Here is a 23,633-nt window from a genome sequence, read left to right as displayed (position 1 = left end):
CGGAATATCGCCGAGCAAATCCGAGCGTTCATCATCTGGATATCTTTGAGGTGCTAGGTTTTTAGCAGTCATGTAGGGATTTGTGCTAGGGTCTCGACAACTTGAAGCAAAAGCTAAATATTTGTTTTAATCAAATAACTTGAGCTCCAGTATTTAAAATATAAGTAGGCACACATTTGGAAAGAGCTTTTCACAACAATAAAAATGTATGATTTAAAAAAAAACCATACCGATTTCACAATTTTCGCCTCGATATCCTCCAGTTTTTGTGCAGTCACATGTATAGCCATTCCAACTTTCTTCGCACACTCCACTATTCTGACACGGATTCTCTAGACAGTGTGGTGTGCAGAAGTCATACACGCCTGGAAGATAAATACAATTCGAAACATTATAAAATTGTTATAAAAAAGTGTTTTTAAAAAAAACAAAAAAAAACAAAAAAACAACAACTGTTGATTGACGTAGTCATCGGCTCCAGACCATTTATGCCAATATTTACGGGGTAGTACATACAAAACATCAAATGTTAATAACAACTTTTTCATATTTTTGAGCTGATCCAACTTTTAGCAAGGCCTGTGACGTCGAATCTACAAACACTTTAAATAATTTTGTTTCACAAACCGTTCAGTTAACATTTGAGTAAATAGCATAATTGTCTGAGTTGCTGAACATGATAAGCATGTGACTTTCTTTGATTTAAAATTCTTTCGCACCATTGAAGCTTCCACTCAACTACAGATTGGTGTGGTCAGAGTCCGAATTCCCACAGATTGTCATGAAGGGGGATATTAACTCATAAAGATTACTTAGTAGATGTCTCTAACCCAAACTTTAAAGAGAGTGAATTATTTACCATAAGCCATATTCTCTCACCAAAATTACTGTTTCATACCTGGATAGCGAGCAGCGACTCTTTGCAGACTGTAAGGCACTTCACTGACGAAGAACGCCCTCAAACAGCCTTCTAATCCGATTGTGTCAGTATTGTCTGGATCTATCATGGTAGAGTTTACACCTCCCAGATAGACAAGTGTGTAGGGCATCGTCTCATTCCCCGTGGACGTGGTCAACTTAGGGTATACATCAACTAGAGGTGAAAGAAGGAAAGTCGTAGCAAACGTTAGAGTAATTGAGTCGAGTCATGTAGTATTTGAGAACAGTTCATGAACAATGCGTAGTGCAATTCCAAACATTTTTTTACTACATTCACAAGTTCAGACAGCCAAACATAGGGTTGCTTGGTGGTCTGAGTTTTCAGGAAATCTTGCATTACCGTTTGGTAGTCACCATTAAGGTAGAAATGCCACCTTTACCTTTAAAATAATACTTTACTCCAATACCCGTTCCGACAGCCAAACATAGGGTTGCTTGGTGGTCTGAGTTTTCAGGAAATCTTGCATTACCGTTTGGTAGTCACCATTAAGGTAGAAATGCCACCTTTACCTTTAAAATAATACTTTACTCCAATACCCGTTCCGACAATCGTCCAGCTACGTAATTCAAGTTGTGTTAACAATAAACAAACACATGTTGTGTACATTACGTTCACAGTGTACAGTATTCGGTCATTTCCAAACAAAGTGATTTGAAATGACTCGAGATTGGTCAACATCGTTTCATTTCAAACTGCTTAAATACTTTCCTATATATCTCATTTCCAAGCACATGATGCTATGATTAGGACGACATAACGGACCAAGGAATCATGATCATAATGCCCCAGTTCATACCTTGTTCTGGATTACTGAAGCTTGGTATATAATCGGAAAGGAGTAATAAGGATGCCATGATTTCCATCTTTTCGTCGTTTACTTCGATTGTCGTCAGCTCACTTTCCCGCTTAATTTTCACTTGCTGCCATTGGCCATTAATGATATCTGTGATTACATATAGAACAAACCGAATTTATAACTTGACAAAGCAATGAGTATATATATATATATATATATATATATATATATATATATATATATATATATATATATATATTATATAGACATACAGGCAGACAGACAGACAGACAGACAGACAGGCAGACAGACAGACGGACAGACAAACGGACAGACAGACAGACAGACAGACAGACAGACAGACAGAGACAGATAGATGACAAAAGTTTATGGTTTGCGTCAGTAAAAAAATGTTGATTCGTCATTCCACGTTGCTTGAATTCGTTTGAGTCAATTTGAAAGCATGCGTCCATTCAAGCAGAGATTTAAATTTCCTATGATATCTTATGAATAATAATGAGGGCGAGAAGTTCATATTCAAAATGGCGGTAAAGCACTAAATATTTTAAAGCTAAATTTGTGGTAAGTGCTGTAAACTTTTGAGAATTTGGACACTTTCTTTGCCATATTTTGTTTGTTTATTATCGGCAACAATATTGTTACTGTGATTTTGACGATAAAGTGACGTTTATAATAAATGAAGCTGACGACACACCGTCTTGCACACACGCATGCGCTCTTTTTTCTTACCTTGTTGAATGTCCATCAACGTTAGAACAACAAAATCTCCGGAATTAAACTTAAATTCCAATTTGTGGCTTTTCAGGAAAGCGACTTGTATGAAATTACCAAGTTCGTCATGTGCATAAAGAAGGAGCGAGTCGAACTGTGTTGTTCGGAACTGAAATCGAATATCTGATGTCAAAATTGAGTTATCCACTGCTTCGACTTTAATAAAGACTTCCGGTTCAGGAAATGTAACGATGTCTAACAGGTAGTCTGAAATTATAAACATCAAAGAAACAAAAATTGATAAAAATGCATAAATGAGAAAATCAAATATCTGAAGTTTGCATTAAAGTTGAAAAAAATCTCAAGAAAGGAAATATATCACGAGAATTTCGTCTTTTAATTTATGGTCACGTGATTGCCACAGCGGCTCATACTTCTGTGCTACTTTTAGATTTCATCGAGTTTTATTACTTAGTCTTGTAATTTAGTCAAACGATATCATTATAATCGTTCGCCTTCTAAGCCTTGAGTATGTGTCCAGAAATGACGGTGACTTCCATACTTACTTTCTTCACAATTGCGCCCTCTATGAGAGATATCCGCACAGGTGCAAAAATATGAACCCCACAACTCGGTACAGACAGCGTCATTCTGACACGGATCGGGATCACATGACCTGTGACAACCTGGCTCAATGCCAACTGTGTTCGTTCTGGAGCAAATAAAGAAATGATCTTGAAATCAGTTTGTGTTGAGGCTGGGGGGGGGGAGGGGGCTTGTTCTTGTTCATGATACATTACATATATTTTGAGTGCAGTGAGTGCTAACGGTGCGAAGACAAATATAGTAGTATGAAAACCTGGCCAAAGATTACTCAGCCAGGTAGAAAATTTGTTGAGATAGGCTTTTTAATTTTTACCTTTAATAATCTAAAAAAAAATAATAAACAGAATATCGACTGATTGCCTCGACTAACAGGGTAATGCACGATCAATAATCACCGCCGAGTTCAAGTTTTGCGATATTGCATGTTAAAGAGACATGGTCTGTACATTTTGTTTAAAAATATGAAGTTAACTGATACTTGCCCGTTAACGGTGTCCACGTCAATAAAGTCTTGTAATGGTATAATTTTATCGTTGATCGTGAGTAGTCTGAAGCAACCTCGTAGACCAGGAACATCAATGACATAATGACTGAAAAAAAAGGAAAAGAATGATTTGATTATTTATATTTGAACACATAGGTATCTCTCAGATCTCACACTTTTAAAAATGAGTTTCCATGCTACCTTGTTAGGACTAATAAAAAAATTGTGTGGTTCCAATAACGCTCAATTTTAGAATACGTGGGGTAGGTAGATTTTTTTATTTTATTTTTTTCATATTTTTTTCTGTGTGAGCGTCTAGTTCAGGTTTTCCATTGTTTTCCAAATGGTCTCTGTGTTATTGGTTTCTTTCCATCAGATGTACAGCCATTACAGATTGGAAGAACAGTTTCATTTTGTCATTTTAAGTTGACGTCAGTTTCCGCACCCACTATTTTTCGTGAGATTCACAATTTTAGCAATTTTATTGTAAAAAAAAAAGTTTAGGGTCCACAGTGAAAAACTAGGTTTATTTTTTAGGGCCTTATAGTTAACGATCCTATCACCGTACTGTGTTTATTATTGTTATTAATAGTGTAAATATCTGTTGTTGTTTTGTTGTTGTTTTTTCTTTAAAAGTTTCTGGTTTTGTAAGTAATGTTATTTATTTTGAACAACTGCAGTCACCACAGTATGATTTGCAGTTGACACGCTTGAAATCGAGTGACTAGGCTCGAGTAGTTTTCTCAAAACTATTTTCTTGTCTCACCCATAACTTTAAACCGTTTTCTTATTTGTATGTTTATCTCGGGTTTTTTTGTGGGAAATAAATTTTAACTGTTTTTTTTGAAAATGACACCGTGCATTTATTGTTACACCAAGATAGTTTTAATCACTTCATTTTTTTCAAAAGATAAATTTCATGCATGTCGGCGTTGTTGACATTTAATTATGAGCTGGAAATAAAGTTTTAGTAATAATACCGTTTCTTTTCTCTTTTTTTGCATAAATTGAATAATTTGATGCTTCACGATTCCCATTACACTGTACAGATTGTGAAACATTGAACAAGCTTTCTGGGATGGGTGGTCTGAGCATAGATTTCGGACATCTTACTCACCCTCCTAGACTGCCGATGTAAAGTGGACCACGGAAAGGGCCGAAATCTTCTCCCTCCATGAGATCCAGCCATTGAGACCTCATATCTACCGTGAACCTCACGTGATATCTGTTGTACTCAATAGCTACGTAATGCCAATCACCGTCATTGAGAGGGCGTGTTTTGATTGTCACGTTTACTTCACGTGTACCGGTATCAAAGATGAAGGCAACAGCGGAACCTGTAGCAAAGAAAACGACACCAAATTGGATTATTATAACATACGTTACTGTCAGAAGAATGTAAATTTTCGACTAACTCGGTGGTTTAGTTATAGTGCCGGAGAAGAAAGATGGAAGAGGGGATCGCAATCAGAGGGAGTTGGAATATGCAGAAGATGGGGAGGGTTGGAGGGGCAAGACAAGTATAAGATAGTAGTAGTTATGGGTCCGGGGGGAAAAAAGCATATGCAAATTTCTTGCTACATGTCATTGGCAAACTTCCAGCAAATTCGTCGCTATTTAAAATTCATGTCTCCTTTGCAATCTAGAACCCATGGATAATATTTCCATTCTAGATTTTTATTTCCACCAGCTAGCAGTTTTATTCAACTCTCGATTGCATAGAATTAACATTTGCCACTCACCGTCCACAACTTTAATCAGCATGAAATCAGAGCTATCACGTCTAGATGGTTCTTGGAATAGCAATACCACGTCGCCCTCTAGTGTTCTGAAGTTGAATGTTAGATCTCCCTCGCCCCATGCATCTAACAGCAAGTATGAGTTCGCTACAGTGAAGGTCACTGCATTTTCTTGGTTGTACTTTTCTGTAACATTCACATAAAATGATTTACTAATTAAACGTTATGATGGCAGAGGTCAAAAGAGGGGTAACATAAAATGTGAAAAATAGACGAGGAATAACAATTACATATTTCCTTGTTTTTTGGGGGGTTTTTTTTGTTTTTTTTTGTTTTTGTTTTTGTCTTGGCAAGTTTAGTCACGAATATGGTATTTTTTAGAATTTTGAATAGTTTCCTGTTTAGATGATATATTTTTTTACACTACTATTTCCACGTCACACATTGGCTGGGGTTCAATATCCGGCGAATTGGATGACATCTAGATGTTAATCGCCATTTTCAGTCAAGGAAAATACGAGTGACTTAAGGGGCCCTGTCACTACTCGTCTAGCGACTCGTAGAGACAACCCCTTAGGTCAGGAGTATTTTCCAGCTAAGAAAAAAATTGGAGAATAGTGTAATTTACCTCCTCAAGCATAATTCATAGATAAATAATGGCGATTTGGAAGGTTTTGGCTTAAATTTCGCGCATCGCAGAACCAGTGACGTAGATACGGGTTGCTGTGTGACATAGAACAACCAGGGTATGTAATCCATATTTTCTGTTCAAAGACAATAACTTCGTTTGTGCATAGTATAATCATAAGTACGGTGTTTCAAGCAGACAGTAAAAGTTTTTTTTTTCGATTGTTGGTATTTACTTACTGGCACCCCGACACTTCAGTGGTGACAGCGATATTTTCCCCTTTGTAGCAGCACTATTTCTTTGTTGTAAGAAGAACAATTCCTGAAGAGGCAAGTGGTCAGCTTGACTAACTGTGGCTACATCTCTTCTCTCACTATTAGAAAAAAAAGGTACAACATTATCAACTTTTATTTATACAGTTGCCAGTGTTAAACAACGGTTGTCTTTTCTAATACAAAGAAAGTCAGTTGGCCTGAAACACAAAAGTTGTTTGTTTTGGCAAAAAATGTTATCAAGATTATTACATTTTATCGTCTGTTTCCACAAATATTATTACATTAAATCCATTGAAGGTTTTGGGCCATATAAGTAGATCACGCAAAAATGTAGCAAGTCAAAGTTTTTGTGACGTCAGACGGGTTTTGTTTCAAGTTAACTGGTTTCTATTGTATGTGTGCAGTCGGTAACTATTCCAAATGTTGTTTGTCAAGTACACCATTTGGGTGAACAGAGTAAAAAGGACGATATTTAAAACAGAACAGAAAGACTTCTAAACATGTACAAAAAATGTTACAGCTCAGGTTTGATAGATAAATTGCCTGACAACCATATTATATCTCCAAAATCATTGCACATCGTTAACCGTTCTTACTGCACATAATATACTTACGTAGCATCGTTCTTACTGCAGTTCGAAGTAAAACCAGCCTTCTTATCTAGCCTGACTCCATTCGCTGACGAAAACCAGGTTTGGTTACCGAGACTATAAAAATAGAAATTTGAGAATGAAAATCGACATGTCAAACGAATAGTCTTTCAATGCATTTGACAAATAACAAAACGACGCGAGCTCAAAATCGAGACTTTAATATTTCTAATGCATTATCAACATATTCTAATGCACCGTATTCAAATATTCCAGTGACTTTCTATCCAATGTATTTAGTTTGAAATGTTGGTGTCACCAGTAAATGGTGCGCTGACATACAGCAATAAGCAGATATTATTCCCCAATATATTTCTTCGTTCAGACAAGGAAAACACGAGTGACCTAAGGGGCCTTTCACTACCAGTCGCTAGACGACTAGTGACAGTCTCTAATTAGGTCAGGGCCATTTTCAGGCTGAATGAAGAAAAATATTGGGAAAGAATATAATTATAGCTCAGGAAGCATAATTTATGGGAAAATACTAGCAATGTGGAATGTTTTGACTCATATTTCGAGAACCACAGAACCAGTGACGTAGACAGTCGATGTGCTCACATAGAATGACCGGGCATATAATCTCCATATTTTTTGTTCAGAGGACATATCTTGGTTTGTGCTTTGTATAATAAATTTCCAGTAGTATCCCCACAAACTCTGACGCTCAACGTTTACAAATACAGAAGACAAGTCACTCATACCACAATCTGAATCTGAATCTGAATATGAATATGAATATGAACATAAGCATGAATATGAATATGAATATGAATATGAATATGAATACGAACATATTTACACAATGGTGTAAAATTTTACTGCATTTTTAATTTCTTTACGCGAACAATGTGTGCGTACTCAGTAGTGATAAGACAGCAGTGGATGAAATAAATGGAATGGTTGCTTGAACGAAGAAATTAATCATATGATAATATAACTTACTACAATGGTGATTTGATACATTCATAGGTAACGTCCTGACTGCAACTTTCTGCTGACTGCACTACGTAAGTCAAGGCTTCGCTCGTCATCTCTCGATATTCCAACACTTTCTTGAAATCTGCGTAGCCAAATTTTCTGACTAACGTTGAATCTGCCAAATTATGTTCAACCGTCATGGTGCTACCAACCTCTCCTCTGTTAACGAAAGTACGTTCGCAACAACGATCAATATCATGGCGGACTGTTGATATGGTATCAACCGTTTACAGCATTACTCAGTAATTTTATGCACATTTGGAGATGGAAATTATGAAAGAAAATATTTGAAAGCTTCAATACTGAAAAAGACCTGTGAAAACTCAAAAATTCCTGCCGTATTACTATTAGACTTACGTTGTTGAATGTTAGGTCGTGCTCTTCTGGTAACTTCAATTCGACAATATTTCTCTCGGGTGTACTGCGCATGTCAAGGAATTTTTAGTCGGTTATTGATATGAAAATGTCACTTTTGCCCTTTTGAAGGACACACATACATTGGACGTTCGTACTACTGTTTTCGTTTAGCTTAGTTTAGTTTATTTGATCAGGCTGTAACTCCTTTGTTTAAATGAAAGGGGCGGAGGAAGTATCAATAACTTACATTTGTTCGTCATCCATCTCACAATGCACGTAAGATGGCGGTAATGGGCCAATACCATCAGGATCGATTTGTCGCACCCCGGAACGACGGAAACCAAGCTGATAAAGATCTTCACAGGAACTTTTATAAAGAGCTGGCAAAAGAATGACGTCATCGTTATGTTCATAGGTCAGTTTCGTGTACTATTAGGAAATTGTATACACTTATTGCCTGGCTATGACGTCTATTACCCAGAGGGCTGTTATACAGCCATTAATTCCCGACGGCGAGTGACTTGCCTGGCTTTATTAGGAAACATCTACTACATGTAGCACCCGAATAAGGCTAAGCAACGTTTAAAACACACTACATTCCCTGGCACATATTATTTCCATAGTCAAAGCAAAGAACTGACAGAGCAAATGTGCTACATGAATAGTGCCCTAGGGAAAATAGAATACGCATAGTGTCAACTCTATGCAAAGTGAGGACACTACAAGTCGACACCACGTGATACGATCTAAACCAATCAACCTGGTGTTAACGAAATATCTCAGCACATCGGATTACTTCACATTTGTTGGTAGAAATTGCAACCAGTTTCATTTCTGTATTACAATCTTGGGGGAGGGGTTGTTATATAAATTCGAGTCCTGGAGTCCTACTTACGGAAGTGACACACGGTTCCCTCGTAGCCAGTTCCATCACAATCACAGAACGTAGATTTCCAGTCCTGAATACACGCTGCGTTGTGTTCACATGGATTGTCTTCAGCTCGTTCAGCACACAAATCATGCATATTACATCCATCAAGTATTAGTCCGTTAGCTTCACCACTTGAGACTGTGTCCAGAGGATTGATATGGGAGCCTTGGAAGACGATCTGACGGAGACAACCCACAAAACCTATGGCAACAAAAAACACGCATGAATAAATAAATAAATAAATAAATAAATAAATGAATAAATAAATAAATACAAATTGTTGTCTACTTCACTGTAGATGTGGCTACCAGTCGAATTTATGATAAAATGAACGCGCAGTCCTAATGACTTGGCCGTTACTGCAGAAATTATGACAAATATACGTGGTAGTTTGTAGTAACATTGAAAGAAAAAACTACAATGTTCAAAAGCACTCGTTTTATTGAAATATCAAATACATAGAAACAAATTGTTCTAAATAAGTTGGTCGTATCGATTTAGCAAAATACTGAAGCAGACCTGAATGTGTAATATAATCAAAAATGATTTAAAATGAAAAGTTGACGTCGACAATTATTACAGTAAACTGAGTGAGGACACACAAATGTAACTACCAAATAGTATACGGCAAAGGATCAAAACTATATATATATATATATATATATATATATATATATATATATATATATATATATATATATAGGAAGTCAGTGGCAAGATTTATCCGTAGTACAGTGCTCGATACGTCTGCACGCAGAGCGGAGTATATGTTGAGGGTAGATGAAAATCAACTCGGGTTTTTCGTCTCTACAAGCCTGTTTCGTGAGTAAATCACTCGTCAGGAGATGTTGATGTACTGAATATACCTCGTATAAATCGTGAGGTGTAAGGCGGGTTTTACCTAGGGTGTTGAGTGGTGCTATATATATATATATATATGCCTACAGCAATCCGTAATCTACCAAGCAGCCGTCGCACGCAAGGACAACGACATTACAGAAACATACATTGGGCTCACAGAAAACGAGTTTAAGACAAGGTACAGAAACCACACAGCATCATTCCGACACACTAAACATAGGAACTCTACGGAACTCAGCAAACATATCTGGACCCTCAAGGATAAAAACATCGACCACTCCATTTCCTGGCGACCACTTTCATCCCACCCAACCTACAATAGCGCAAGCAAGAAGTGCAATTTATGCCTCAAAGAAAAGTTCTTTATTATCTGCCGACCCGAACTATCCACATAAATAAACGAAATGAACTTGTATCCTCTTGTCGCCATCGAAATAAAACATTGTTGTGTAACACCTGACCCATCGCACACATAATTGACACCTTTTGTACAAACAAAAGCACCACTCAACACCCTAGGTAAAACCCGCCTTACACCACACGATTTATACGAGGTATATTCAGTACATCAACATCTCCTGACGAGTGATTTACCTCACGAAACAGGCTTGTAGAGACGAAAAACCCGAGTTGATTTTCTTCTACCCTCAACATATATATATATATATATATATATATATATATATATATATATATATATATATATATATATATATATATATATATATATATAGTAAATAGTATCAAACTCGTAGAATAGAGTGCTCGATGCTTGGGTAAGCAGGGCGGGAATAATCAAAGTAGGTTGGTTGGAACTTGAGGTGCTTGGTTGTAACTCCGAGTTTCACGCTCAATGATGCGTTCATCAGACAACTGATGAAGTTGTCTAGTTGTCTGATGAACGCATCATTGAGCGTGAAACTCGGAGTTACAACCAAGCACCTCAAGTTCCAACCAACCTACTTTGATTATATATATATATATATATATATATATATATATATATATATATATATATATATATATATATATATATATATATATATATATATATATACTGATACATGTATGTCAGTATATGTACATACTATTATCAAAATATGTAAATATATGAAAACTAATTATAAATTGATGTTACCTCTCTCTTGATTATGGAGACCTGCTCCAAAAAATACGTCAGTTGCAGGACGTAAACCGCCCAATTTCTTCACATGTTCACGATTACTTTCAATGTACACTACTGAGTTGTCGACAAATAGCGCCACGCCCCTAGAAGAATAAGATGTATACAAGTACACAAGTTTACTTCGATTCTCATTCAACACAAGCTACATACACATATCACTGATATAGCACTTATACTGCAAATTTTCAAGTCGCTTCGAGGACACTATAATAATTTCATGAAAACGCCACCAACAATTTGGTAAATTCTGTAGTTGCAAAAACACATTCTAACAAAAGAAAAAGCATCCTTGAGATAGATTCTAGATGACGCTAAATGAGGCGGTCACAATCGCAAGATTCGTACATTGCCAGTTGGTCTACAAACAAACTATAGATAGATAGATAGATAGATAAAAGAACTGTACTTACCCATCAGCTAACGTGAGTTCCATTTCACAAGTGTGCCATTTTGAATTGTCCAGGTTCTTACCAGTATAGGTCCAGAATTCTCTTGATTCATTTTTGTTGGTTGAAGAAATGTCCATATGTACCTCCATACGATCGTTTGCTAGTAATAACTGAAGATATTGACAATATATTGATTGCTATTTAGTTTTACATTCTTTCAATATTATACCACACACACACACAAAATACCTCATCTTTCCAGTCTCTCGCCCTCTCTTCCTCTCCCTCGCCTTTCTGCCTTGAGTCTTTCTCTCTTTACTCCATTTGCTTGTGTCTCCCTGCCTCTCTAGATCTGTCTTTATCTCAGTCTGTTTTCCCGTCCATACTCTCTCTCTCTCTCTCTCTCTCTCTCTCTCTCTCTCTCTCTCTCTCTCTCTCTCTCTCTCTCTCTCTCTCTCTCTCTCTCTCTCTCTCTCTCTCTCTCTCTCTCTCTCTCTCTCTCTCTAATGATGTATATGTATATGTATATATATATATATATATAAAATGATATATATGTATATATATATATATGTGTGTGTGTGTGTTGTGTGTGTGTGTGTGTGTGCCTGTTGGTCTGTCCCTCTGTCTCTGTCTGTTTGTCTGCCTCTCTCTCCCACCCTTTTCTCTCGATATCTTGTTCTATCAATTTCACGACCAACAGAATTGTTGCGTTATGGCTTGAATACGCTACATATGTAATCATTAATTAGAATCTATGATTTCATGTACTGTAACATTTTATGAAACGAAAGTACTCAAAAGAATGCAAAGACTGACGCCGAATAATCAGTACTCACGGTAAGGTACGCATAATCAGTTGTGTTTCCAATGTAGAGCCCTACCATCAATAGTAAACCATTCCGTTGATTGGTACGAAATTCAAAACTAGAATGAAAACAAATTCATTCATTTGCATTTCAAAAAAGCATTTTTTTAATTCTCAAAAAAATGTTGAAGGGTCTTTTTATCTGGAGAACACCCTAACAGTTTGATAAGTGCTGATAGTTATAGAATGACATGTAAATATAATTTGGCGATGAAATAAAGAAAAAGAAGGAAAACTCGTAAATGCTGTCTTTACCTTGTTTTTAGGTCTGCCTTTTCTTTCCATTCTATGATGAGTTGAGATTTGAATGTTGGGAAGGTTAGAGGAGTATACTCCACTGCTGTGCAACCATAGATTGGTGGGCCACCAATATGTTGAGTGTTCTTGTCCCCCTTAGTCAGCTGCTCCAGTATATTAAATGAGTTGTAAAACACATTTTTCATGCACCCAACAAAGTTTCGACCAGTAGGTAAACCTACGGAGACAGGAACGACCGTGTTGATGAAACTTTGCAGTAGTGTATGTTTGATATCAAGACCAAACGTTGTGTTCCATGCGAGAACACTTTAGCCTGTTCCTATCGGTATAACGAGGCATTTCCATAACGCATTTTGAGTGGATTCGGCAAAACGTTTCCCTTTGGGCATGTAAATTTTGCTGCCGTCAGAACTAGACTGTCTGTCTTACAAACCCATATTCAAAGACATAGCAATAGCTATGCACAACTTAACCTTATTATGAGGAAGCTAAGAGAATGAAAGCTTCGTCGTTATAGCGTCCTTAAAATATACTGGCAATTGAAACTGGATTTTTAAAAAAGTGAAAACGGAAACTTGTGTTTCATTCAAGTCTAAGTGAAAATGGAGAATTGTTTCATTCAAGTCTCAGTGTCGCTTACCTGGATGACCTGCCAAGTTAATACCCCCTCCAATATAAACTGTTGGGTCCAAGTGCAAATGATAATTATTTCCAGTTACAGCGTCGGTCTGAATAACGCCATCTATGTCCAACGATACCTCCCGGTCACGATGATCAAGAGTGAGTGAATGCCATCTATAAAGAGTAATCGATGTTACTGAATGTAATGAAATCATAACATAGCCAGTTGTTTATTTATTTATTTATTTATTTATTTATTTATTTATTTATTTGTTTGTTTGTTTGTTTGTTTGTTTGTTTGTTTGTTTTGTACGTACGTAATGTTCACCTATCGACAGTTCCTTTCACATCGTTTGTTTTGTATGCAATACCAGTGAAAGTTCTCGTCAGGTGTTTGTTTGTTTGTTTGTTTGTATGTTTGTTTGTTTGTTTGTTTCGTACGTACTTAATACTCAATTATCGACGATAACATTGCAAATTCCTTTCAGTTCGTTTGTTGTGTATGTAATACAGTGAATGTTCCCTTCGGTTGTTTACTTGTTCGTTTGTTCGTTGTCACTATACTCACTTATCAACAGTAACATTGGAAGTTCCGTTCAAGATGTAGGCTCCATCACCGAAATCAATGGACGCTTGAACCTTTCTCTGATATATAGTAATAGCGATGTAATTTGAAGGTAAACTACCGACGGTGTAGAATAAAACACCGGAGTCCTGGTCTGCAGTTGAAACCTAAAGGATGATCAATTGTATGTAGAATATTGAAACGGTGTCAAGTTTTCATGTTAGTGTAATCTCATTATTTGCATTGTGATAGTCGCAAACCAAAGTTTCTTCCGCGACATTGCGAAATATCAAGTGCGCATGCGTTTTGGACGGTGCCGTAAAAGGTTTTACGACCACGGTGGGTTGTACATGTGTATAGAAAACAACACGCATTCTCTCGATATGTGTGTACGTATACGCACTCTGCTTATCGCAATACATTGTCGTGGAGACATGGGACATCACATTCTTTACAAAACAAATGATTTTAAATACGGTGGAATACTTTATGTCTAAGCTCCATTTTCATAATCGATACCACAATGTTGACAGTCAGTTTGATTTGAATCTCAGACAACCAACACATATTGGTTATCTTAATTTGAATATACATTCAAGTAAGGAAAATGTCTACAAAAAGTAATCACATTGATACTGATCGTGAATATACAAGAAAATGGCGTATTTGTACACATAATGTGTCGTGTACTGAGGTTGAGTGACATTTTATATACGTGTATGTATATTATATACATTTTCTTTGCAAAGAATGGGTAGATGTCTAATACATGGGAATAGGCACATATATAATAATAATGATAATATACGAATTTTTTCGACGGGGGACAGGTGAATTTTGCAACAAAATACTTACCTTGAATTGCATACTAACTCTATTTACCGATCTATGGATCCTGTCTGATGAATTATATTGCTTGTATTCGATGAAGCTGAGACCAAGGAGTGTTATAGTTGTTTCAGCTAGAAGAAAATAAGATATTATGACAGGTTCAAAAAATGATATCAATGAACTTACAACCTTTAAAGTGATCTTTACACCCCTGCAGCTGAGTTCGGTACCAGTGGTCTGCTCTGGTAGTAGGGGTGTGTGACCAGTGCTGGAAATCCCAGGCCCCATTTTAGACCCACTTTGACCAAAAACCAATGCCCCATTTTAGACCATTACATGTTTTTAAAAGGGGAAAGTTTAGACCTAAATATATTTTCCTTAGGAGGCAACATTTTGAGGCAATGGTAGCAGTTATGATTTGGTAAATGACAATGGGCCACATTTTAGACAATCGAAAATAATGCAAAGTGGACCCCGTTTTAGACTCTTCAGCTAGAAAAAAGCCCCACCATTTTACACCACAGGGGCTAGAAAACGCACCGCAAAGGGCGGCACATATACTCAAATAAGGGGAGTAGCCCCCCCCCCCCCCCCCGGGTTTACACCATACCAATTGACCATGTAACTTGTTAGATACACCGTATGCCTGTAATCACTCACTGCACTGATGGTTAACAACAGCGCCAACAACGACCAATTTCCCAGTCTAGTAACTCGTATGTTGTCGGTCAAACTATGTAAAGTGCACTATTAAATTGAAAATATATTTATGATATTGGTAGTTCTTATATAGCGCTTTCTCACACTATGCTCAAAGCGCTTGACAATTATCATTCCTGGTATGAACCTATAGTAGCACAACGACCCTTTATACTTCAACTCTCCAGGGAAGCATACAATCCATTGCATTGGATTAAAGCAAACATACGGCATCTTTGATAAAGAATACCGCCAACAAGCCCTTCTTCGCTCCCTCTGAAATGCTATACCTTATATTCCAAGCATCGAAGGTCTTGTGTCAAGAAATTCTCGTCGCGAATGCTACCGCCCCTTACGGCGTAAAAAGGTATGTACTCACCTTTCGTTTCACACTTTTCTCCTTCGTATCCAGTGCCAAAACAATCGCATGTGAAACTAGTATAATGATTGACACATACACCCTTATTCTTGCAAGTTTTCTTTTTTGTGCAGGCACTAAGACAGCCTTCTTCTGTGGCAACTACAAAGAGAAATGGTACAGTGTGATTAGGATTATACGTAGATGCATTTATTTTACCATGGTGCCTTTTTTCATTGCAAGAATTGGTGGAAGTTTTCCATAGTATTGTTCTTTTCTCTTCAGAAAAGTCTCCCATGGTTAATGATGAAATGCCTTCACAACACCCCCCCCCCCTCCTCCCAATCCGTACACTCTCAACCATTACTACCAACCTCACCACCTGTTGGGAAGAAGAAAAAAATGCGAGTTCTTGACATGACATCGAAGGAGGGGAGGAAGTACGGCACAGGCTAGATTTCGATGCGATAAACATATCATGGTAGAGTATAACACGTCGGTGTAAATGATCAACAACGTAGGTCACTTTGTTCACGTTGGTCCCCCTGGAATATGCTTGATAAAAGACAGTGCTTTCTATGGTGTGCACTACTTACACTGCGAAGTCTGTTATTGTCCACCTCACAATAAAGAAAGCCTAGCATATCATCCCTCATATAGAAACTGACAGCTTCATTCACTGTCGTTCAATTATGCTACCATCGTTATGTGTCGTATATAGTCAACCTAGCTGTGTGACACGTACCGTCGTTGACATTTTGTGTTGATGAATTCAGGAATACAATGAAGCCAAATAATTTAGGAGACTGGAGATATTTTTGTGGACTTGAACACAACTTAGTGACTAATAGGCAAGAAGGTCTAGCGTCCATTAATACAAGTCGTAAAGTTTGTTGTCGACGTCGTCACCTTCCCGCGTATAGTTTATGTTTCTCTCATCAGTTTGAACAAATTTTGGCGGTAAAAACCACAGTAACTTCAGACGACACAACTAATCTGAACACACAAATTCTATGTATCTGATGATATATTTGCCAATCACATATTTCAATAATTGGTCTTTTTTCAACTGAATGGGCAAGTCTGAATGTACGTGTACTTCCCATGCCTTAAGTCATGTGTGCAATTAAATGGTATATCGCGAAAAGAATGCCTAGAAAATTAAGTGGATGGTAGAATGTGATTTAGTTATTCCTATGCACGAACTGGTGTGTTAACCACAGTTAACATACATCCATTGTACGAACTGTTAGTGGGGAGGTAAGAGCGTCAAGGTCATAGTATAGAAACTTAAAAGACGCCTCAATGATGATGCATTATGTAGATACTATCTTACAGGGTAACATGTAATTACTGTTCACGTTATGAATAGACCCAATGGAGCGTTCGCATGAGTTATAGTGGTCATTTGTTATCACCCTCTCCCCAGGCGAGGACTGAATTACACTGAACACTGATCTACACAGCTCAATGCTATTCAGTCCGAACAGATCAATTTCACGATCTGTGATTTCCAAGGTCTGCTGAGCTAGCAAATTATACACATTTTACTGTGTTTTTATTTTCAAAAAAATCTAAAGGAAAAATGAAAAACACGTGGAGTGAAATGAATGAAAAAACCATAGGTTTTGTTGTTGTTGTTGTTGTTGTTGTTGTTGTTGTCGTCGTCGTCGTCGTCGTCGTCGTCGTCGTTGTTGTTGATGTTGTTGTTGTTGTTGTTGTCTGTGTTTGTTCAAAACTGAACTGTTTTGACACATTTATATCTTGCAATTCCATAACAGCCTATCTTTAAGCCATGATTTCACTGGACTCATTGTTAATCAATGCTTCAAAAATTAAAATTAAAATTAAATTCAACATGTCGCTAAAATGCCAAATCTCATATGTAGAACATTCGAACATTCAATATAATATAAGATAATCTCAAAGTCAACCACGTCGATAATAGCAGTGATAAAAAAATCTAGTAAACGTTTTGATTATTCAATATTATCAAACTTTTTGAACAAGCCTGCTGCAGTGTAGACCGTAGTGACGTCAACGGTCCGGGCTTATCAGCTGCAATAGTTTGGGGAAAGGGAGATTAGACCGCGCCCACAACGGTTGATCTGTCAGTCTAGCTGCAGTGGGAAACTTAACTAACCGAAGATTCAATCAGTGTGTATAGTGAGTTATTTGTATATAATTGCAATATTGATTGTTTTGTGTCATTTTTATTCAATATCATTGTTACTCAAAGGACATCCCAACTCTTACTTTTATTTAAAACCGCACGCACAATGCATCCAAGGGCACGACCAACAACTGCAGAAATTGAGTAATAAAGTTCTTGTCCACGTAAAACCGAGTATGGTAAATATCCTAAAGCAGTTGGGTAAAAGCTCTAGATGAAACCACGAGGTATTGTATACATTGGCTACGACGTTAAAACCTTGTCGGCGCCATCTATCAATCTATCGAGAAACGTGATACCTCTCATATTATTACGAACTCAAAGTCGACCTTGGTAAATAATTCCACCTGCGGCCGGAAATACACTTTTGTCCAAAGTAAGCTATCATTTAGTTAATGAGATGTTAGCCTTCTTAATTACCATTGTCATTTACTCCTTGAAGTTGCCAAAAGGACTTTCAAGGTAAGAAAGTTAAAAATAGTGCATGTCTGTTAGGTAAGGGGCGATCTTTTGTGATCACACGATCAATGGAGACATAAAAACTGGAGTTCAAAGGTCAGAAATCCGATTTGACGAGGTCAGGCCATATTACATTAATCACTGACTACATTTCAAACAGTATTATGTAAATTATACACAATTTATGTTCAGTGTCCAAAGCAGTTTTTATATCTCGTGACAATTGGCATCTGCTTGTACGATCTAACAATACATGACTGTGTTCGTCCTTAAATAAGAGGAAACCAATCCGGTTACAGAGTTTGTCCGTTACAATAACTATTCATCTATAACGTTTAAGTAGTCCAAGAAGGTTAGGTCACCTCGGAGGAAGCGCCAACATCGTTGATTACTCTACAGGATTACGATCAGCAACATGTCGAATCATTTCTCATCTTTGTCAACTTTTAGAAGAATAAGGACGGCTAAACAATCTCCAGTATGAACGTAAACTTACCGACTGAGCTGCATCCCCTCCCCCATTTAAACAATAATAGCAATACCCTACAATAACACCACAGAGGGCAATTACCCTTCCCCTTACCTTCCAAGTGTTTTCTCAGAAAGAAAACATTTTGATCCTAAATATAACGTGCAAATGTTCGCTTAACTACCAAGTACCTAATACCCGGTACCCCCCCCCCCTCTAACTTGTGCCAAATACTAATTTGACAATTTTCTGGAGTCAACATACCAAGCTTATTTATTTAACATTTACTGTACAGTACTTACCAGTTGTTTGATACGTGATATTATTATGCCAGACATTGGATATGAGAAATTGTACATTCCTAATACATCCTACGATACTATCCCCAACAAGACCACTGAAACCATTCGTGGGATCCACGCCTGTGTAGCGAAACACATAAAATCAACTCGCATAACTTACTAGGTATCTATTATGTATTAAAGTGACCATATGGATGAAGATTTGGGTATTTATTTTGGATTTTTAATTGATAAAACAATTTTATCATGGCGTCCTACTTGAAAAACAAATGTGAAACGACATAGACCAAGTCTCTGTTTGTAACTTAATGCACTGCAAAATATTGATAAATGTGTAAAAAGGTTTGTTATTGTACGTACAATATGGTCACTTTAAAGTTAAAATAAAAACTTGAAGCAACAAGCATTAAAGTGTATCTGATGATGGTTGAACCCAGTACCATATATATAAATATCATCACACAGTCAATCAATTGTCGATTAACCAATAGATCCACTTAATAGATCGATCAATTCACCAAGTATCGATCAGTCGATTGATCGCAAATAACCAATTACACGACGGACACCTTGAATACCAACACATAAAACCTGTGTACAAGCCATGTGTATGTATTTGTGTATATATATAGTTGTATATATATATATATATATATATATATATATATATATATATATATATATATATATATATATATATTTAATTTGTGCACATAACATATACGCACATACATACATACATACATACATACATACATACATACATACATACACACACACATATATACACATATACACACATACATACATACATACATACATACATACATACATACATACATACATACATACATATACACATATACACACATACATACATACATACATACATACATACATACATACATATACATACATACATACATACATACATACATACATACATACATACATACATACACATACATACATACATACATACATACATACACACACACACATACATACATACATACATACATACATACACACACACATACATACATACATACATACATACATACATACATACATACATACATACATACATACATTCATACATACATACACACACACACACATATACATACATACATACATACATACATACATACATACATACATACATACATACATACATTCATACATACATACATACATGCATGCATGCATGCATGCATGCATGCATGCATGCATGCATACATACATACATACATACATACATACATACATACATACATACATACATACATACATATATACCACATACACATGCATACACACATACATACATACATACATACATACATACATACATACATACATACATACATACATACATACATACATACATACATACATAAATACATATATACCACATACACATACATACATAAATACATATATACCACATACACATACATACATACATACATACATACATACATACATACATACATACATACATACATACATACATACATACATACATACATACATACATAAATAAATACATACATACATACATAAATAAATACATATATACCACATACACATACATACATACATACATACATACATACATACATACATACATAAATACATATATACATACATACATACTGTATGAAATTGTCTGTATCTGCAATGTGTTTGAAATGCTGAATCACCAAGACAATGTTTACCTCCAATGTGTATAGATGAACTAGGTGAAGGTCCTAGTTCTGCAATAGCTTCGCCAGCTTCACCGTCTGTGTACGCCTTGAGTTGCAGAGTCTGTGTTTTTCCATCTACCGTAATACTAAAGTTACCATCTGGTGTCTTTGTAAGTGATACTTCATGCCATTCATCATTGCTAAGTCCCTTACCTGCTGTTACTCTGTGTGGGTGATAAGAATGTGTCTCGTGTTAGTTTGCCCTCAGACAACCAATACTAGTACATGTATGTTTATTCACCACGAGTTTTCTTCTTCCACTTTTGATTTAGAAACAGACACGTTTCGAAGTAATAACTTGTCCTCTGTGTCTCAACAGGATTTGACTGAATTATCTAAATTTAGTCATTAAATAGCTAGAGATGCTGAACAAACGAGGTGTGTAGCTCCAATACGTAAATTCAACTGACAAAACCAACCCACCCACCCACCCATCAATCAACCAACCAACCAACCAACCAACCAAACAAACAAACCCATATTGTCCATTACACAATGGAAAACCCAGGGTTAGTATTCTTATCAAATAAATGTGAACATCAAGCATAGGAACTCCGACTGATATCCATCGACATGAATATCTGTGTTAAAAAAAAGTACGATTTATAAAATCTATCAGATATCACATTTCTGCAAAGAACATCTAATTGCAATAACTGCCAACGTATCTCGTCCAAGTTATTGTTTACCTGCTAGGAAGCATTCTCCGGTCTGAAGGATATAGCAAATTCATTTATTCAAAAAAAAAACTTAAATAAACAACTTACATTTCATAGAACGATGTGTAATGGTGCGTAGCTTGTAATTTCCCATTTCTCAGCGACAACCCCATGGCGTACTGTGATGCGGCTGATGCGTTAAGTACTTGATCATAATCATGAAACAGAAGCATTGCATTGGGAACTAAAGTCCTAAATTCAAAACGTATACTTATAGTGTCTGTAGTTCGCCATACTGGGCGATATATGGAGTAAGAACTCTCAGCATCAAGATAAGTCCTCGTGTCCTCTTTACACAACGAGAGTAATGATTGGTGAAAGATGAAGAGAAGAAGAAGGAGAAGATGAGAGGGCGCCCTCATGGTCGACCCTTGGAGGAACTTGTCAGTCAGCAGACAACCTGCAAAAGATAAAAAAAAAACACAAAGTTAATATTCAAACCTATTTGGAGTAGGGGTGAGTTTACATATCAGAGCTTAACCTAACCAATATGGCGTCGATAGACAGAGAATTAAAATAAAATATTCGATAAAATAAATTCTCTTTTTCAATTTTACAAATTCGAAATAAGGTTGCATGACTATTTGACAGTACATGTGTATGGCTGATGCAATTGTCGTGTTACTGGTGCTACAATAGTTAAACCGATAAATATGATTATTCGGTCTTGACACAATTCATATTCACAATGACACAATTCTGTGATATCGATATCTTCTACACGCGTTGCAAATTGTTTCCCTTAAGTTAGGAAACGCATAACTCCGATTCAATTTGACCATGGAGGCAGTCGCAGTCTTCTACCCCCGTGATTCAAATGTGTACCCCTTTATCGTACCTGGCATATTGTCTACTACAACTTACAAGTACATTTTCGTCTGCAAAGTTTAGAGGTCACGTGTTTTTCAGAAACGCTCGGTAAATGTAATGAACGGATAAATCAAACTTAGACTAAGTCTTAAACTTGAAGTGTTTCTCCTTAAGTACAGAATCCTAAAGGATGAAAAGTTTATGACAAATTTAATAATTTTGGATGAAGTATTTACAGCAGAACTATCTAAAGTCTGATATCTAAAAGTCGTATTTTCGTCAATGTGGTTCAAAACTCCTTGCTAAAGGTCAGATGAATTCATACCCGCATGCGCAGTCCAGAAAAAATAATTGTCCATGTATCAACCATTTTCGAGTAGTGTCAAACATAATTACGTTGTCATGACAACACAAAATACATTCAATTATGTTAATAACAGCTGCGTGCATGAGATTTGCATATTTAACAGAGAAAATCGAAATATCAAAGGTGTCCGGAAACTTTCAACATGTATAGGGTTATCCCATCAATTGCACAGACGAACCACTGTTGTTTTACCTGAGTCACAGAGCATCTACTGTCATTAAATCATAAATTGTCCCTCCTTTAGATATTTTGGGGTATGTTCTCAGTTTATTCAACGTAGTGTTACTGGGAGATGTGTAAACATTACAGCAATGTGTTAATAATCAGCCAAAGTATCCATATCGTATCGTGTATACTGTTTGCAATAATAACAATGATGGTGGTGTTCAGACCATCAACACAACCGGCCAGTTCTTTTGCTTGCAAGGTATTTCCATCAACCAAAGTTATGCCAATATTGTAGCGTTATGTAACTATGTACAAATGAATATTTTTTTATTTATGTATTTAGTACACATAATATATCTCTACGGATTATTAAAGGTACAATAAATGAAACAAGAAGAAATATAAACTGCTAAGAAAAACTACTCGCTAAATAATAGCACATAGATTAAAATAGATTTAGTTGTATGTATTTAAACTTTGATGTGGATTTTACGTAGTGCATAGTTATTGACTTCTGGCCGTGGTAAATTGAAACTATATCATTTTGACACATATTTTATCACTGTTTTCGAAGTGGGGAAAATCTGACGAATCGCTGTATTTTGAAACGACGTGGAAAGGTCAATTTGAGTTGACGTTGGGGCAAACTATAGATAGCGA

At 36.4% G+C, this 23,633-nt stretch overlaps 1 protein-coding gene across 1 annotated transcript in view; it reads right to left on the bottom strand.

Moving 5' to 3' along the window:
• The window catches only part of LOC144445257 (axotactin-like), a 48,218-nt gene that overhangs the window by 11,444 nt on the left and 13,141 nt on the right, over positions 1-23,633 (bottom strand). Inside the window, exons 2-25 of the mRNA XM_078134800.1 lie at positions 21,677-22,028; positions 20,880-21,073; positions 19,156-19,275; positions 15,774-15,914; positions 14,720-14,826; positions 13,868-14,031; positions 13,319-13,473; positions 12,676-12,895; positions 12,392-12,479; positions 11,574-11,722; positions 11,116-11,246; positions 9,081-9,317; positions 8,433-8,565; positions 7,793-7,987; positions 6,815-6,907; positions 6,165-6,298; positions 5,301-5,483; positions 4,676-4,895; positions 3,557-3,664; positions 3,035-3,180; positions 2,487-2,735; positions 1,737-1,883; positions 899-1,093; positions 231-365 (exon numbers count right to left, since the gene is read on the bottom strand). Of these exons, the coding sequence (XP_077990926.1) occupies positions 231-365; positions 899-1,093; positions 1,737-1,883; positions 2,487-2,735; positions 3,035-3,180; positions 3,557-3,664; positions 4,676-4,895; positions 5,301-5,483; positions 6,165-6,298; positions 6,815-6,907; positions 7,793-7,987; positions 8,433-8,565; positions 9,081-9,317; positions 11,116-11,246; positions 11,574-11,722; positions 12,392-12,479; positions 12,676-12,895; positions 13,319-13,473; positions 13,868-14,031; positions 14,720-14,826; positions 15,774-15,914; positions 19,156-19,275; positions 20,880-21,073; positions 21,677-21,990 (3,958 nt within the window). The 5' untranslated portion in view covers positions 21,991-22,028. The remainder of the gene's footprint in view (positions 1-230; positions 366-898; positions 1,094-1,736; positions 1,884-2,486; positions 2,736-3,034; positions 3,181-3,556; positions 3,665-4,675; positions 4,896-5,300; positions 5,484-6,164; positions 6,299-6,814; positions 6,908-7,792; positions 7,988-8,432; positions 8,566-9,080; positions 9,318-11,115; positions 11,247-11,573; positions 11,723-12,391; positions 12,480-12,675; positions 12,896-13,318; positions 13,474-13,867; positions 14,032-14,719; positions 14,827-15,773; positions 15,915-19,155; positions 19,276-20,879; positions 21,074-21,676; positions 22,029-23,633) is intronic.

The sequence above is a fragment of the Glandiceps talaboti genome, chromosome 14, assembly GCF_964340395.1.
Source record: "Glandiceps talaboti chromosome 14, keGlaTala1.1, whole genome shotgun sequence".
NCBI lineage: Eukaryota > Metazoa > Hemichordata > Enteropneusta > Spengelidae > Glandiceps > Glandiceps talaboti.
This window is presented reverse-complemented; position numbering and strand designations above follow the sequence as displayed.